This window comes from Limanda limanda, chromosome 12 (genome assembly GCF_963576545.1).
Source record: "Limanda limanda chromosome 12, fLimLim1.1, whole genome shotgun sequence".
NCBI classification, from domain to species: domain Eukaryota; kingdom Metazoa; phylum Chordata; class Actinopteri; order Pleuronectiformes; family Pleuronectidae; genus Limanda; species Limanda limanda.
This window is the reverse complement of record NC_083647.1, coordinates 19,855,789-19,871,313: the sequence shown is the minus strand read 5'-3', so window position 1 is coordinate 19,871,313 and position 15,525 is coordinate 19,855,789. Positions and strand designations below refer to the sequence as shown.

The window sequence follows — 15,525 nt, the reverse complement described above, 5'->3', positions numbered from 1 at the left end:
ATTAAGGAAAGAGCATCAGAGGAAAAAGTTTCAACAGCCTGTGGAGGAAAATAAAGAAAACTAATTTCCACCACGTTCAAAATCTCTCACCCTGACTCAGAAAAACCAGCATGACACTCAGAGTTACTGTCAACATCATCCTGATGCAGTTTCCTGTGTGAGTGCCTGAAAACGGTTCAGACTCTGTGTGACTTTAACTCTGAGGAGCAGCGATGCATAAAATTCATGCAAAATACATTTGAGTGCACCTGTCTTTATGAAACTCAGAGGAAGAGGTGACGCTGAGTGAGAACATGTGGACATCACATGAAGGAACTTTCACTTCCGTGTCTGACTTTGAAAAGTTCTGGTCTGCACACATGGGAGAAGTTTGTCTTCTAGGCTTATTACCAGAAAACCTTTGAATGTGATTGTTGTTAATGGACTATTTCATCCCAAACCTAGATATGTATCAAAATCTGACCACGTTATTTTGTTTCCTCAACTAAATCCAACTGTGACTTAACACTCAAGCCAGGAAGCTGCTCTGGGAGTAACTATCTCCCTCAGGAATATCCCTTCATGTCTCTAAATCGATGCACACTGCCCTCTGCTGGCAGTTCACCATCATCAATAACTCCATCATGGTGTGAGGCTGATTCTGTTTTCTTTCCTTGTTCAACCTTTTCATCACCATGTACATCAGTCATTTCATGCAGCTCTGATATTAGGGAAAGAAGTAAGTAAGTACACGTCATCTGACCTCAGTGACACCAGACCTCTGTTTTATTTAAGTATTCTCACCCTCTGAGAAAGTACTCTGAGTATCAATCAGACTAAATGTGACAGTGAATTTTAAGAGTATCAGGCTCATTCAAAAACTTTATGAAAAAAAATAATTTATCATGTCAATTCCATTAAAACTGAGTAAACTGAATCTGCTGATAAAGATAAAACCATGTGAATAAAAAGAGCTTCAAAATACATCATGAGGCCTAAAGAGACCTGAGTTAGATATATATAGTAATATAGTCTGATTACTATATATAGATGATATATAAGGTCGACATAGATAAAAATACAGTCTATTGAGTATATATATATATATATAAAAATATAGACTGTCTGATTACTATATAATGATATATAAGGTCTATACAGATTTAAATACAGTCTTTTGACTATCTCAGGAATATATTTATAATATAATCTCTCTACATATAATATAATAATATATTATAAATATATTTATAAACAGTCTATATATAGCGGACGACAGTCTATATAAAATATGTGGAATCTATAGACAATCTACATGTCTTCATGTCTTTTCTTAAATTCATAATGACAGTCCAATGCTGTATTGTGCTACTTTTGAAACAAGAATAAATATTTGATGTTCTCATGTCATTTGTTTTTCACATTTCTATTTTTACTTTATTAAAATAAAATACATCATCACTAACATCTGCTTCTGTTTTATTTTTTCTGCTGCAATGATATGAATGTAAATCTGTGTTTACTTCTACTTAGACAGTAATTGATCTTGTGTGGATCTGGATGAAAACCATGTTTCTGACTTCTGAGTTGAACATTGAACAAAATGACGAAAATCACAAAAGTATCACATTAGTAGTTTGTAGGACTTTCCTCATAATTCATGTTGTTGTCAATAAGTGACAGAAGTAAAACTTGATAATGAAACCTCAGATATTAAAGGAAAATTACACATTTCACGTAAGAGTTAATTAGATATTCTGTTCCATCCATGTTCTGATGTTTGAGTGCTTAATGGTAATACACTTTTGATTGGGTGATTATAAAAATAATCATATCACTATTTGATGAAGTTTAACAGAGTCTAAATGACAATTCAAGTCGATAAATAAATATCTGGCAACATTCAGTTATCAAATGAAATTGATAAATAACCAAAATTCTGATTATTCTGGTTTTAATCTTGCAGGATGTGCTGGTTGTATGAGCTCAATGTGTTTTAAAATACATCGTATATATTCTCTGTGTTTATTGTAGTTTTCTGTTAGAACTCATTCTATAGAGCAACTAGTTGAGGCAGGTTTTTTACAATACAGCTCCGTTTACAACACGTGCAACTGGGCCGGTCAACGCAGCGTTCACTGCTCCGCCAGAGAATCACCAGGAAAACTCATTTGTGGGACTCCAGGGGCGTTTCAAGGGACTTTAGGGGCCTCAGGCAAAAGGGACCTGGGGAGCCTACATTTACCCAAACACCCCCCTACAAAGAAACACATGAACCACATCATTACAATCTTCAAACATACATTATAAAGTCAAAATTAAAAAAGTGCAGACCTGTGCATCCACCTAAACGATAGTTTTAAAGTTTAAGCTCAGGCTCATCTTACACATACAGTTAAATGTTCTAGTCTTCAACTCAAAATCAAAAATGTCAAAATTGGTTTCATGGGGCTTTGTTTGGAGATTTCTGAACATTTAAAACTGTCATCACTCAGTGATGCATAAAATTCATGCAAAATACATTTGAGTGCACCTGTCTTTATGAAACTGAGAGGAAGAGGTGACGCTGAGTGAGAACATGTGGACATCACATGAAGGAGCTTTCACTTCCATGTCTGACTTTGAAAAGTTCTGGTCTGCACACATGGGAGAAGTTTGTCTTCGAGGCTTTTACCAGAAAACCTTTGAATGTGATTGTTGTTAAAGGACTATTTCATCCCAAACCAAGAAATGTATGAAAATCTGACCTTGTGATTTAGTTTCCTCAACTAAATCCAACTGTGACTGAACACTGAAGCCAGGAAGCTGCTCTGGGAGTAACTCTCTCCCTCAGGAATATCCCTTCATGTCTCTAAGTAGATGCACACTGCCCTCTGCTGGCAGTTCACCATCATCAATAACTCCATCAAGGTGTGAGGCTGATTTTGTTTTCTGTCCTTGTCAGGGGCGTCGTTAGGCCTGTTTTAGGGGGGCTGAAGCCCCCCTAAAATGTTCTTCAGCCCCCCCAAATAATTATAGGGGTTGTTTTTTTTGTTTTGTTTTTAAATTAAACTATTGTTTTACACATGGACATTATAACTCTAACATGCTACATATGTGAGTGCGTTTCTGGTTTGTATGTTTTCTCCCCCTTCAAATTACAATCCAATAGCCTCTCATCGTACTTAACAATAAAAGACCGGCACTAGGACCTTGGGGAGTGTGCATCGCTGCTGCGCTGGCTTTCTCACTCTGCCAAGTTGTCAGGGGCCCACAGGCACGCAGCTGTAAAGGCCAATTTATACTCGGCTTTTTACGCACGCACGCACGCGAGATACGCAACACGCCCTTCGCGTACTTGCGGGGGGCGTGTTGTGGCTTGCGTGCGTCAGCCAATTTTTCTAACTATACGACAAAGCGACACGAGCCTCACGCAGCCCACGTATAACCCGTAGTGACGGGTTATACTAGTGGACATAGTGTCGGATCTCTTCTGCCAAGTGCTCTTCTATTTGGTCCATATTCGTTCTTCTAAATCTTCTGTGGTTTCCGGGCATTAACCGTAAATGCGACTCCGGAAATGATGTAGTTAGCAGACCAATCACACGCCCTTGCGGGCGGGTGACGCTTGCGGGGCTTTGCGGTCTAGTTAGAAAAATTGGCCGACGCACGCAAGGACGTAAGAAGGCCCGTGAGGGGCCCGGAAGGGCTCTTGCGTCTCCGGGCCCATGAAAATGCAGAAGCATGCGCCGGCCTTTACGTCTCTCATCAAGACAGCAGGATTACAGCCAAGGAGTTTAGCTCATAGTAAATGATGCACAGAGTGAAATTGTAAGTACAGGTAGTTACAGAATGTGGCTATCTGTAGTTGTTAACGATTGTTACCTGCTTAAATTTAGGTTTACTTGAGATAAATGAAAGGGAATATTGTAATGAGCTATGTTAACACTAAGCTAGCTAGCTAGCTATTTTGTTAGAAAATGTCTCCAGTGAGCAAGAGTTATATATCGGATATGAAAAACTAGTATATCCGTCTTTCCTTTGCAAGCAGGAAAATTATTTCTCTCTATTTGAGAAAAGTTCATATTTGTGTTGTAATTTCACAATGACCCTGAAATTCTGTCTCTTCTGTTATCTTATACTGAATGAACACAAGCAAAGATACAGAGAAAAATCACACTCTTTCTGATTGAACCAATCTATGAACTGTCTGAAACAATGGATATCCGCAGCCCCAAATGAGCCAAAAAAAATTGGATCCTAGAAACGCCCCTGGTCCTTGTTCAACCTTTTCATCACCATGTACATCAGTCATTTCATGCAGCTCTGATATTAGGGAAAGAAGTAAGTAAGTACGCGTCATCTGACCTCAGCGACCCCAGGCCTCTGTTTTATTTAAGTATTCTCACCCTCTGAGAAAATACTCTAAGTATCAATCAGACTAAATGTGACAGTGAAGTGTACGAGTATCAGGCTCATTAGAATACTTTGTACACAAAAGTATAATATAAAACCATGTGAATAAAAAGAGCTGCAAAATACATCATGAGGCCTAAAGAGACCTTAGTTAGATAGATCGTCTATAATATGAAGGTATAGACAGTCTGATTACTATATAAAGATATAGACCTGTATGTCATTATATTGTATATGTCTTCATGATGATATACAAAGTGGATATAGAGTCCACAAACAATCTATATGAAGATGTATACAGCCTGTAGACTGTCTCTTTAAATATTTATATAAAGATATATATACAGTTTATATATCCATACACAGTCCATAGACCGTCTCTATAGAGATATATACAGTTTATGTTAAGCTATATAGAGTATATATATATCAAAACACCGTCTTTAGACTGTCTGTATAACATACAGTATATATATATCAAAACACAGTGTATAGATTGTCTGTAGGCCATAGCATATACACAGTTTATATATCTATACACAGTCCATATACCGTCTCTATAGCGATATATACAGCTTATACAAAGCTATATAGAGTATATATATCTAAACACAGTCCAAAGACTCTCTATATAACCGTATGTGTGAACACAGCCTCTACAGTCGATAGCTCAAACCGTTTCTTTAATCACTTGCAGCAGTGAACTTTACTCAGCGCAGCTCGGTGATTGGTCAGCGGGTGGATTCCTGACTCCTCCCCTCACCGTCAGTCATTCTGCAGCCGGCTGTCCAGAGAGCGGAGCGTTTTTCAGGCGAAGCAGCGAGAAAAAGGTTCGTGAAAAAACAATCATTCTGTGTTAAACCCCGCAGCGTGGCCGTGTGTGACTCGGCCCTGTGTCTTGTGCTGTGTGTGTGGCCCACAGGAATCTGCCAGGCCCCACCATGAGTCAGCTGAAGCAGCGGTTCGTGGCTGCGCTCCATGAGAAGAACTTTGTCACCGATCTGCTGGCGACGCTGGAGCAGAAGACCGGGGTGAAGAGGGAATATATCAGCCTGGGTATGTCCACGTCCACGTCTCTAACACCTTCTGTAAGCGAGTCCACGTTCTCCTGGGACACGCTGGACGAGGGTCCATGAACCAGCCCGAGGACAAACACCCACAGTCTTCATGTGGAAGCAAACAAACAAAGCCGGCGTCAGTTTAGTTGAGCTGAAAGTCACCAGACTGTCTGTGCACTGTGGTTTCATGTCCTGTCAGCGGGCCTCGGTTTATCACCACACTCAAATACCAAAGTTCACATGCAAAGATTGGAGCCTGCTATTTAATCCGCCTTGCGTGTGGCACCTATTCCAGAGTCAAGTAGGTTCCCTCATGCAAGGAGTTCACTCTGGTTTGTTTGGTGCAGAACATAGTCAGTAGAACAGTGGTTCTTAGTGAAAGCTAGACACGATAAAACTCGAAAGATGCCAACAGCTGTGCAGACTATAAATGTGCAAACTAAGCAAGTGATGTGTAATTGCAAAGATGTTTTCATCATTTCATTATTGCAAAACTCTTATCTTACCCACGGATTTCGCAAACATCTGCTGATGCATGATTTGCAAGTGTGGTGTCGCAATTTCGATGTGATGCGATAAGTTTAGTGTTATTAAAGTTCGCATAAACGGGGCAAACCTAACTTCCCTCTGCACCCTAGACTGTTTATAAAGAGCTCTGCACACAGCGTGCTGGCATGGAGTCAATACAGAAGTGACAGGTTATTGTTGAAGTGTTTAAGGAGGACTCCCTAATGACAATGAACAATAATGCTGAAGTAGCTCCGAAGCATAACCACACAGGGCAAGGGAACAGCTAATTCCGTAAAGGCATGTTCAGAATGGGCACTGCACTAGTACATTACAATCTCCCAGGGGTATTTTTATCACGTCCTCAAATATCCAGGGCCAGGCAGAGATATTCAGGGTGACTGGTTATCCAACCGCAGGCTGCTCTCTCTGTTCGCTCTTAAAAGTCTCCTTTTGACAAGACTGCTCTGTAGTCACTCTGCACATCAGGAGTCACTGAAGACCGAGCACCTCGGGCTCCATTGGCAACATGTTGTGTGCGATGACAACAGGAAACGGGTTAGCCAGGGTGACCTACATTCAAACCACTGTTTGTCTTCCTTTTACCCGGAATTGATCTGTGTTGGGAAGTGAGCAACACGCACTTGCAGTCAAACAAACGTTTTATGTGAACGTGTGTTATGTGAGCCGCATTCAGATCTGGAGCAAAAGCCTGTTTGCAAACAATCCTGAATATCGTGGTTATTTTCCAGTAGAGTTTTTAAAAGGTCAAACACCTCACTCACGAGAGATGACTCCAATGTTGTCGTCTGACTGATTTGAGGCTTGTTTTTGAAACTTGAAAGCTCAGTTCTGGATATTAATGGAGAACCAATAACTTGTTCAGGCTCATATTAAAACAACAGTTAGTTTGCAGCCTATTCTAAAATACCCCAGGTATATAACGGCTGAACTGCAATTTCAAGGCTCTTATTTGCTGACATTTCCTTCATTAGTGATGCATGTTTCATAGGCTTATTACACCTGATATATAAGTCAAAAGAGCTTTAAAGAAGTATCAATTAGTAAAAGAGGTCTAGCTCCCAGTCAGAGGCAATACTGTCAACACAGGATTTAATAACAAAACTTTGATACGATCAAAAATGTCAGTTTAGCAGATTCTGTCGGTATCGCTTGGAGATCACTCAGATCTGCTTATAAAAACAATTTTTTTTCATTCCTCATATCCAAGCAAACTGGCTCGCAAAGCAAATACTGAGCATTATATGCAAATAGCACTTCCCTGTCCTGTAACCTGCAGTTAGCAGAAGGTGGAACCAGACAGATTATACCTGTCTCCTCAACTATCTTTTTAAATAGGCAACAGCCACAGTAATACTTTGGCCACACTGCAGGATTGTAACAAACATGTTTACTGATAATTGTTTCTGTTTAAAAAAACATTCCTTCCACGTTGGCTCACCTAAATACCATGTTGTGCTTTAGCCTTGATCCAGTCATGTCCGTTGAACAGTGACAAAACACTGTGACCGGCCTCCGTTTAGCCGAGAAACGTCTCGGGTTTATGCCGACTCCTGTGACACAGGGAAGTGTTAAGCCTCTGAACTGCTGCCTGGAGCGGAGAGGCCTCATCTCCTCTGTGTGTGCAACCAAACCCCCGGAGAGGGAGTTGTTGGTATTTCAATGTTGGGATTAAACAGCTGTACAATGGCTTTTTTATCTCCAGTCTATTCCTGAAGAGAGGCCGGCTTTTATTTATTGCCGTGGCTGTGCATCATGTCACATGAATGCATTCATTTTCAATTTCATTAGAGCAGTGCTTACAGTTTAGAAGCAGATGGCATGCCTGTTTGGAGATGTGTGTGACAGTTAAAAAGCGTTTTATTTTTTCATCACCAGTAATAAGATTTATCAGTTTATAATTTCCCTATGCAAAGTGTCTGCTCGTGTCAGCAGTTATCTCTTCCATTCTAACCGGTTCCTCCAGTTTCCTTCATTAAAGCGAGCTGGACAAGAGGGGAGTCATGTGGATATTTGTGTATTTGTCGGGACAAACAAACGAGATGTAAAGAGCTCAAACACCGGTTCAAACAGAACAGAGTGTTCTTAGGATAGCTGCATGAATAGGACCCATTCACAAACATGTCTTAGCATGCTAACGACATCCTAGGATATATCTGCATTTGTCCAACTTTGTTCATCACACATACATGGAAATAGTAAACATTTAAAAGCAGTTGTATTTGTGGAATCTTTCACATGCATGAGACTTGTCGGCCACAGGAGTGTGTGAGCTTTGTGTGCTCTTCCCCTGGAGGATTTGTATAACGGTGTTTGACTTGTGTGTGGGACTCCTCCTAATCCTGGTACTGTGCAGCCCTGACATCCTGCTCTCAGACAGTTTGCTGAAAACAAATGAACACTAGCCATGTTTGTCAGGTAACAGGAAAGCCTCGCCCTCATCCTCCCGTTTGGCCTTCTGGTCTCACCTCAGTGCTGCCTCTCGTTCCCTCCCTCTGCAGGTGCTCTGAGTTTCCTCGGGCTCTACCTCCTGTTTGGACATGGAGCTTCGCTGCTCTGCAACCTGATTGGCTTCCTCTATCCAGCATATTTCTCGTATGTATGACGTATGAATTCAATAAATACCAAAGCAAAACTATGTGGACTAAATCAACACATTATTAACATTCAGTCGAGGTTTGTGTCATGTATGGATTGTTTGTTAAAATGGACGCACACCCTGGGTCAAGAAATTTAAGTCAAGGCAGAAGTGCCTGAAACTTGTATTCTCTTGAATGACCAACAGAGGGCGACTGCAAAAGGAAGTCTATGAGAAAAGGACTCCACTTCTTACTTGATTTATAAAGAGAGTAATGGTGGTTCTTAAGAGTTCATGGTCTTAAAATCTAGTGAGTTTATATTTTTTATGGACTGTTTTACAGTGTGACCTCTTCACTCTCCTTAATCAAACATGTCTTTCCGCCATTCAGCATCAAGGCCATCGAGAGCAGTGTGAAGGAGGACGACACCCAGTGGCTGACCTACTGGGTCGTCTATGGGCTATTCAGCATCGTGGAGGCCTTCTCTGACATCTTCCTCTCCTGGTTCCCCTTTTACTATGCTAGCAAGGTAGGCTGACCTTTAAGCCAGTCTTTTTCTTTGGGTGATATCTGGTACCAATTGTTTTATACTTTAACTCTCTATCTCCTCTGTATGAAGTTGACAACTTCCTTTCTTCCGTGGGTCACGATCGACCTGGCCACAAAATTTCATGTATGTTTTTTAGTTATCTTGCTGATTGACAACAGACGGCAGTGAAAACATAACCTCCTGTGGCCAAACATTCTGTTCTCTCTTTTAAGATCTTACGAGGCAATAGCTTTCTAAATGTGCTTATATCATCGACGTCCATTTGGACATATATAAAGAAACATCCTGGTCAAATATAATGTAGAAAAAGTAAAGTATAATATATAGAAGAAGCATTAAATGTATGGAACTGGGCTTTGATATTCCCATCAGTTCCCTTTGGCCCTGGTACATGAGTTTGTTCCCAATTAGTGGAACAATGTTGTAACTGACATCCTGAGACAAAGTGACCTCCCATATCAGGAAGTTCTGCTTTGACTGTTCGAAGTCCCCTTACTGTTTCAGCCCAGTCACCATGATCGTTATCGCTGTGATTCATTAACGTTAATAAGTTACAGCAGCCAAATATCTGATATCTGCCAACTGCTCTTCCATCAGTGCTTGTTCCTGATGTGGTGTATGGCCCCAGTGACGTGGAACGGGTCCGAAATCATGTACAAGCGCTTGATCCGGCCGTTTTTCCTGAAACACCAAGTCGCGATGGAAAACGTGGTCAGCGATCTGAGTGCGAAGGCAAAGACCATCACTGACGCTGTAACGAAGGAGGGTGAGACAACCACAGTGTACATGTTCATATAGACACACTCACGCACTGTATGTCCGGAGGCTACGCATTCTGACAGCAGACGAACTTGTGAGTCACCTCACATTTGTCACACTCTAAAAACACATCACCCAACACAGTCATCAGTTATATATGAATGTGTTATTTTTTTATCTTTTGGCAAAAATGTGTCTTTTTCTTTCTCTGCTTGTTTCATCAGCCATTAAACAGGTCCTCAACGAAGACAAGAACCATGACAAGAACCAGTGAGACACATCGGAGGGCTTTGTGTGTCTATGTGCGTAATTGTGTAGTTGACTGAGAGACTGTTTGTTTGTTCGCTCCCTTCCGTGACGAATGATGACCGTTCCCCCCCCGTCATGAGGTGAAATGAAGCTTCACACTCATCCATGTCGCTTTACTGCCATCGGCACTGCTAAGACAATCTGTGAAACTGTGACATTTTTACTAGATCTTCTTTTCTTTCCTGTTGTGTGTCACTAAGTGGGAATATGTGGGGTGATTGTGTACCAGCATTCTCAGCAACACTGGTGATGTCATCATTATCTTGTCCACTTGAGCCGTTTGAGACAGAAAACTGATGCTGACACTCTCACAGAAGGAGGTTGCCTTAAAAAACAGCATTTTCTAACATTCTTAAACTTTTACATGTCGTCAGTGTCTGCGTTGCTCTTAAAAGCCTTAATGTCACATGTGCCAAGCAGAATTCAAAGTCTGCATGAGCCTGTGTGATGGTTCACACTCTGTTTAACTGGATGACTTCTGTCTTTTGATATGTCTTAATTTATCATCTCTTGGTGTTGAAACAGTAAAACTGGAATCCTGTCAAACTGAACATGATGTCTTTGTGTCTGACTTAAAGCTTTCAGATTCATTTCGGTTTCTTCTGGGGCCGTCTAGTCAAGCAGTCTCATTCCTCACATATTGGGGAAATGGGATTTTATTTGGTCCAAATTACAATGTTCATGCACCACTGAATTCTGTAATTGGTTTTTATAGCAGAGACGAGTTGGGGATAATGGTGTTTCTGGATCCATAACCTCAGCGGGGTTGGATTCGTTTTTTCAACATTAAATTTGCTTATTCGGGAACTTTATCTGCCGCAATTGTAAATGGAGCCATAATTTCTTGCTCTGTCTTGAGACATTCTAATAACATCTAAAAGCAAATGTCCTTTTTATTTATTTTTAGCTTGAAATACATATTTTTTCGACTTATTTTGTAGATGCAGTTGCAGATAACTTTAAATTGCAGTTCTTTTTGTTGTGATGGAGAGAAGTACAAATGCCATGCACAATTTCCCTCCCATCTTACGTATCCACTTGATCTTTTAACCTGTCACCCTCGAGTACATTTACCGGCTTTCAGATAACCTAACCACGCACACATTAATTTATGTTTGGCTCTGTGTTCATGCTTGAGGGGCTCTGAAAGGGAGGCTCTTTTGTGTTCGTGCAGTGGATGTAATGCATGGGAAATGGTGGACGGGGCCGGTGCGATGGTCACACACCGCCACAGGGAGAGGAAGGCCCCCATCTGGAAATGGCCGCTGTGAATATGTGTCTGCTGGGTGCCACCAGTGGCCCACTTTATCGATTTTAACAGGAATGTGACACAGAATCCAATAATTGCTCGGCGTACTTTGATCCGGGGCTTTTTGTTGAGCGTTGGACCTGAAATTACTTCGAACAGTAGATGAGCTCAGGACATGAAGGAAGAAAGAAGGAAAAGAAAGAACGTATGAAACCGTTTTTATATACGTTTGCCCATTTACATGCTGCTCAGGGACACTGAAGCAGGTTTGGCTGTTAAGCCGACATTCAATTCTGTATAAGGTCTCCAAGATTTTAGACCGAGTCACTGCAAGGATGGGAAAAGTGTTTACTTTCTACCATTGTTCTATTTCTAGTCACAAAATAAGTTTACTCGGGATCTGTTCTTTAGTTTGTAAATTATGTCCACTAAAGGATAAATCAAGACACTATCACAATAAACATGGTGGTTTGAACTAATAACAGTATGCATAGGTCCACTTAATTAATCCTCCTGCTTTTCTTGCTGTGTTCTTCTTTGAAGCCACACGTTGAGTTTTTGGAACCTTTCCTATGAAGGAAGGACGTTTTTCTCTACAAAAATTAAAAGGTAGGTGACTTAATCTTTCACATGTATTTCAGAAATTGAGGAAACATTACAGTTCACACACGTGTTTAAATAAAACACAGAGCCTTGTATATATATTTTTCTCTAGCACCATCCAGGAGCTTGACATGAAATATCTTAACTGTTTTATTGACAGTTTGATCTGATCTTTGTTACATATTACCCCATAAGAAACTTTCCTCCAGCGCGATCAGCTGGTCAAATAACTAGTTTCGTTTATGCCATTATACCTGTAAATTAAAGACATTCCTGCCTCTTCTGTACTTTGTCCTGTCAGCACATTTGGAAAATGTAAAAAAAATTGTATTCAGTTCACAGTTATAGAAAAGTCTTGTGTAAAAGTCAAATATATTTTCTGTGAGCAGTAACATTTGGGATAAACATGTAAGAGAAACAATTGTTGACCTGTTTAACTGATGAATGATATTAAACTACTCCAAGGGGCTTAAGTAATATGTTTTAAAAAAGGTTTAAGTTTAATTTTGTGAGCAGCGGAAACATTATTTTTGAAAACTTTCTCATGTTAGCCATGTCAGGCTACAGGCTAATCTAATATTTAATATGCTTTTACTTTGTAACCTGTGTAAAGTGTCGTTAAGCATGGTTAAAAGAGCTATACTAATAAAAGCCTTGTGTTTGTAGTTGATAGCTTAGCTATATGGTTTGTCTCCTATTCATGGTCTCAGGCACTTTATTTTAAAGTTTTTTTCTTGGGTTTACTTGATGGTAATAATAGTAGGAAACTTATTTTTACTGAATATGTAAACAAAGGCAGGTTTGCGGCCTCTCAGAGTTGCTAGCTCTGTAAATCTGTTGGGTTACACTCTTAAGTCTTGTTGGGCATAATGATTAGAGTCTCTCCCTACTTGGGTCGTGCTTATCTCCTCTGCTCATCATCCCCTGGACTGAAACAATCAATGCAACTTGTAATCACACAGCATGCTCGAGTCTCACTGGCCCCGCTTCCCCTCCCTGCAGGTACCAGGACTCACCGACAGAGGGAGACACACGCGTGTGAGTCTGGTGTGCATGGAGAGGTGGTGAGTCATACACTGAGCGCGTCACGTACCCACCACAGCTGAAAACAAGGCCTGCTCTGCCTCAGCACTGCGCCTTCAGTAGCACTGGGGTTTGTTCGCCCTTCCTTTGTGATAGTAACTGAATTGATTGGAATCCTCTCATATATTGTGTCATGGACGGAGAATTGATCTGTGCATCTTTACAGTTGTGACATGTATACGTCTTGTTTACCAGCTCGTCCAGAATGTGTCATGTCTGCCCTACTTCCCATCATGTGTACGTTGTCGTGCCCTAACATGTGCTATGAAGAACAACATGTTTCCTGTTCTATACATACATACATACTGCACTTTTATTTCTGTCCATGGTGCTGAAACACAATGAGGTCGCTGTCCATGGTGCTGATCATGGATCAAACTGACTTAATTTATGTAACTTATTAACCAACCCACCAACATACCTTGTGGGATGATGGCACTTGGGCAGTTGGGCTCCTGTTTGCCGGATCTGGGCCACAAGTAAGCCATAGCGATACCACATGTCCTCAAAGGTGCCAAACGATTCCTCACTTTGTTTTTTGTTATTTGGGCCATGTTCAACATTTAGTTACACTTTTGCTAGAGCACTACATGTCTTGTTTTGTATTAGTTTTGCTAGGTTTGGGCCACATTTGCTATTTTACAAGTGGTAACCTTTAGGCTCACATTAATTTTGTCTGGGTCGCACACATCTGTATGATGTCTGAGAGATAAATTGCCTCATAGCATGTTAACTGCACGCTCCTATCATTCTTACATTTATGTCTAAACGTATTTCCAAAAAAAATATCTGAGGTGCATGAATGTATCCATGCCAGTAAAATGAGCAGTGGCTGTCTTGATCCAATGAATCTAACATCTCTGTCCTTCTACCCTCATGAATTTTCACCGTGGAAAACATCTGCCCCGGCCCTGGAGATCTCCAGTAGCTGCAATGTACTCATCTGTGGCTGGAACATAAACAAAAATCATTTGGAAATGAAATGGGCCTCTGCTTAGGTTACATTTTTGACCGTGAATGTAATTTCATCAGTTGGGCCTCTTTAATAAGATTTGTTGCTCAGGGACCATCAATATTTCTTCCTTCCTGATTTCTCAGATATTCTATATTTCGTGTACTTGGGCTGTGGCATAAATATTAGTATTAGTTTGTCTGTGCCTTTTCCTTGCTCATAATCTCAAATGCTGTCATTTTCTTGATAAATATGATCTCGTGGTCCATAAATTCCCAAAATTGCATCCACCCAGGACTAAAATAATTTTCTTGGGAGGAAGTCTGTTTTAAAATACCTATTTTTACTGCCAACCAACCACTAGGACGTGTATGAACTGAGAGAAAATCAAGTGTGGACAGAGAAGGGAGAGAGGGCATAGCACCTCCCACGTCCTATCTGGCAGAAAAGGAGAGGGAGAGGGAGCGAGAGAGAGAGGGAGAGAGAGAGAGCGAGAGAGAGAGAGAGAGAGAGAGAGAGAGAGGGAGTGAGTCTGCTGTGGTGGTGTTAGAAATCGGACGACATGAGCTCTACATGAAGCGCGTAAAAATGCTTTAAGGACGCGTTGTCTTTCATCCGTCTCAACCGAGGACGAGCCTGAAGCGGAGCTGCATCCTTCACGACCAGGTATGGAGACGCTCCCTCATCCTCACACACACACACACACACACACACACACACACAGATAAATACATATTTACATGGAGGCTGGATGTTGGTATTCACAGTGGCGTTGCCGCGGCGGTGGATGGATGATGGATGGATGCTGTGCGCGGACACGATTCCTGCCGATCGCGGGAGGATAAACCTAATTTTCTCGAGTTGCGTATTTCTGGTTGTTGATCCAAACGCTCACCAAGACCCGCATATGCGTTTGGTAACCCCGGTCGTTTTTAATGTATGTATGTATGCATGTAGCGCGAACAGCCATGTTGGCGGGGAGAGGGAGGGCAGAGATGTGAGGGTGTCGGGATGTTCATGTTCGCTTTGAGGAGTGGAGGGAGGTGGAGGAGGGAGGAGGAGGAGGAGAAGGAGGAGGAGGAGGAGGTCGCTGCGACGGAGAAATGATGGCACAGCTGCGAGATGGCGATCCTCTGGTATTTATGAATGGACCCAGCGGAGTGGGGGGGGGGGTCTGTAATGGCGTTGCGCAACAATCTGCGGACCCTTCCTCTCCTGCATGCCCCCCACCCCCCACCCCCCTTCCCCTCCGTAGTACCGCCGAGGCGCAGACGCACGTCAACATTAAACCATATCCACCGATAGTGACGCCAGCGTGACGCATAAAGCCCCGATTTCTGTGGCAGAAGCCGCGGTTAATCCTCCATCTGGATCCCTGCTCCATCCCTCCATCCCTCCATCCATCCATCCATCCATGCCTCCCTCCATCCATCCATCCATGCCTGGTGTTGTGCTGTTTGTTGTTGGCTCTCATGACTGGG

At 41.7% G+C, this 15,525-nt stretch overlaps 1 protein-coding gene across 1 annotated transcript; it reads left to right on the top strand.

The window, feature by feature from the left end:
* The first annotated feature begins 5,122 nt into the window (after window positions 1-5,122).
* On the top strand, window positions 5,123-10,708 carry zgc:101744 (Receptor expression-enhancing protein 6-like). The gene is made up of 6 exons (XM_061082875.1): window positions 5,123-5,204; window positions 5,297-5,430; window positions 8,462-8,555; window positions 8,930-9,068; window positions 9,687-9,855; window positions 10,073-10,708. The coding sequence occupies exons 2-6, from the start codon at window positions 5,316-5,318 to the stop codon at window positions 10,120-10,122; spliced, it is 567 nt and encodes a 188-aa protein (XP_060938858.1). The 5' UTR covers window positions 5,123-5,204; window positions 5,297-5,315; the 3' UTR covers window positions 10,123-10,708.
* The last annotated feature ends 4,817 nt before the right edge of the window (window positions 10,709-15,525 follow it).

Coding starts and splice junctions, on each gene's coding strand:
- zgc:101744 (XM_061082875.1), top strand. CDS start 5,316: ATGAGTCAGCTGAAGCAGCGGTTCGTGGCTGCGCTCCATGAGAAGAAC. Junction 5,431..8,461: donor GAGGGAATATATCAGCCTGG/GTATGTCCACGT, acceptor CTCCCTCTGCAG/GTGCTCTGAGTTTCCTCGGG. Junction 8,556..8,929: donor CTCTATCCAGCATATTTCTC/GTATGTATGACG, acceptor TCCGCCATTCAG/CATCAAGGCCATCGAGAGCA.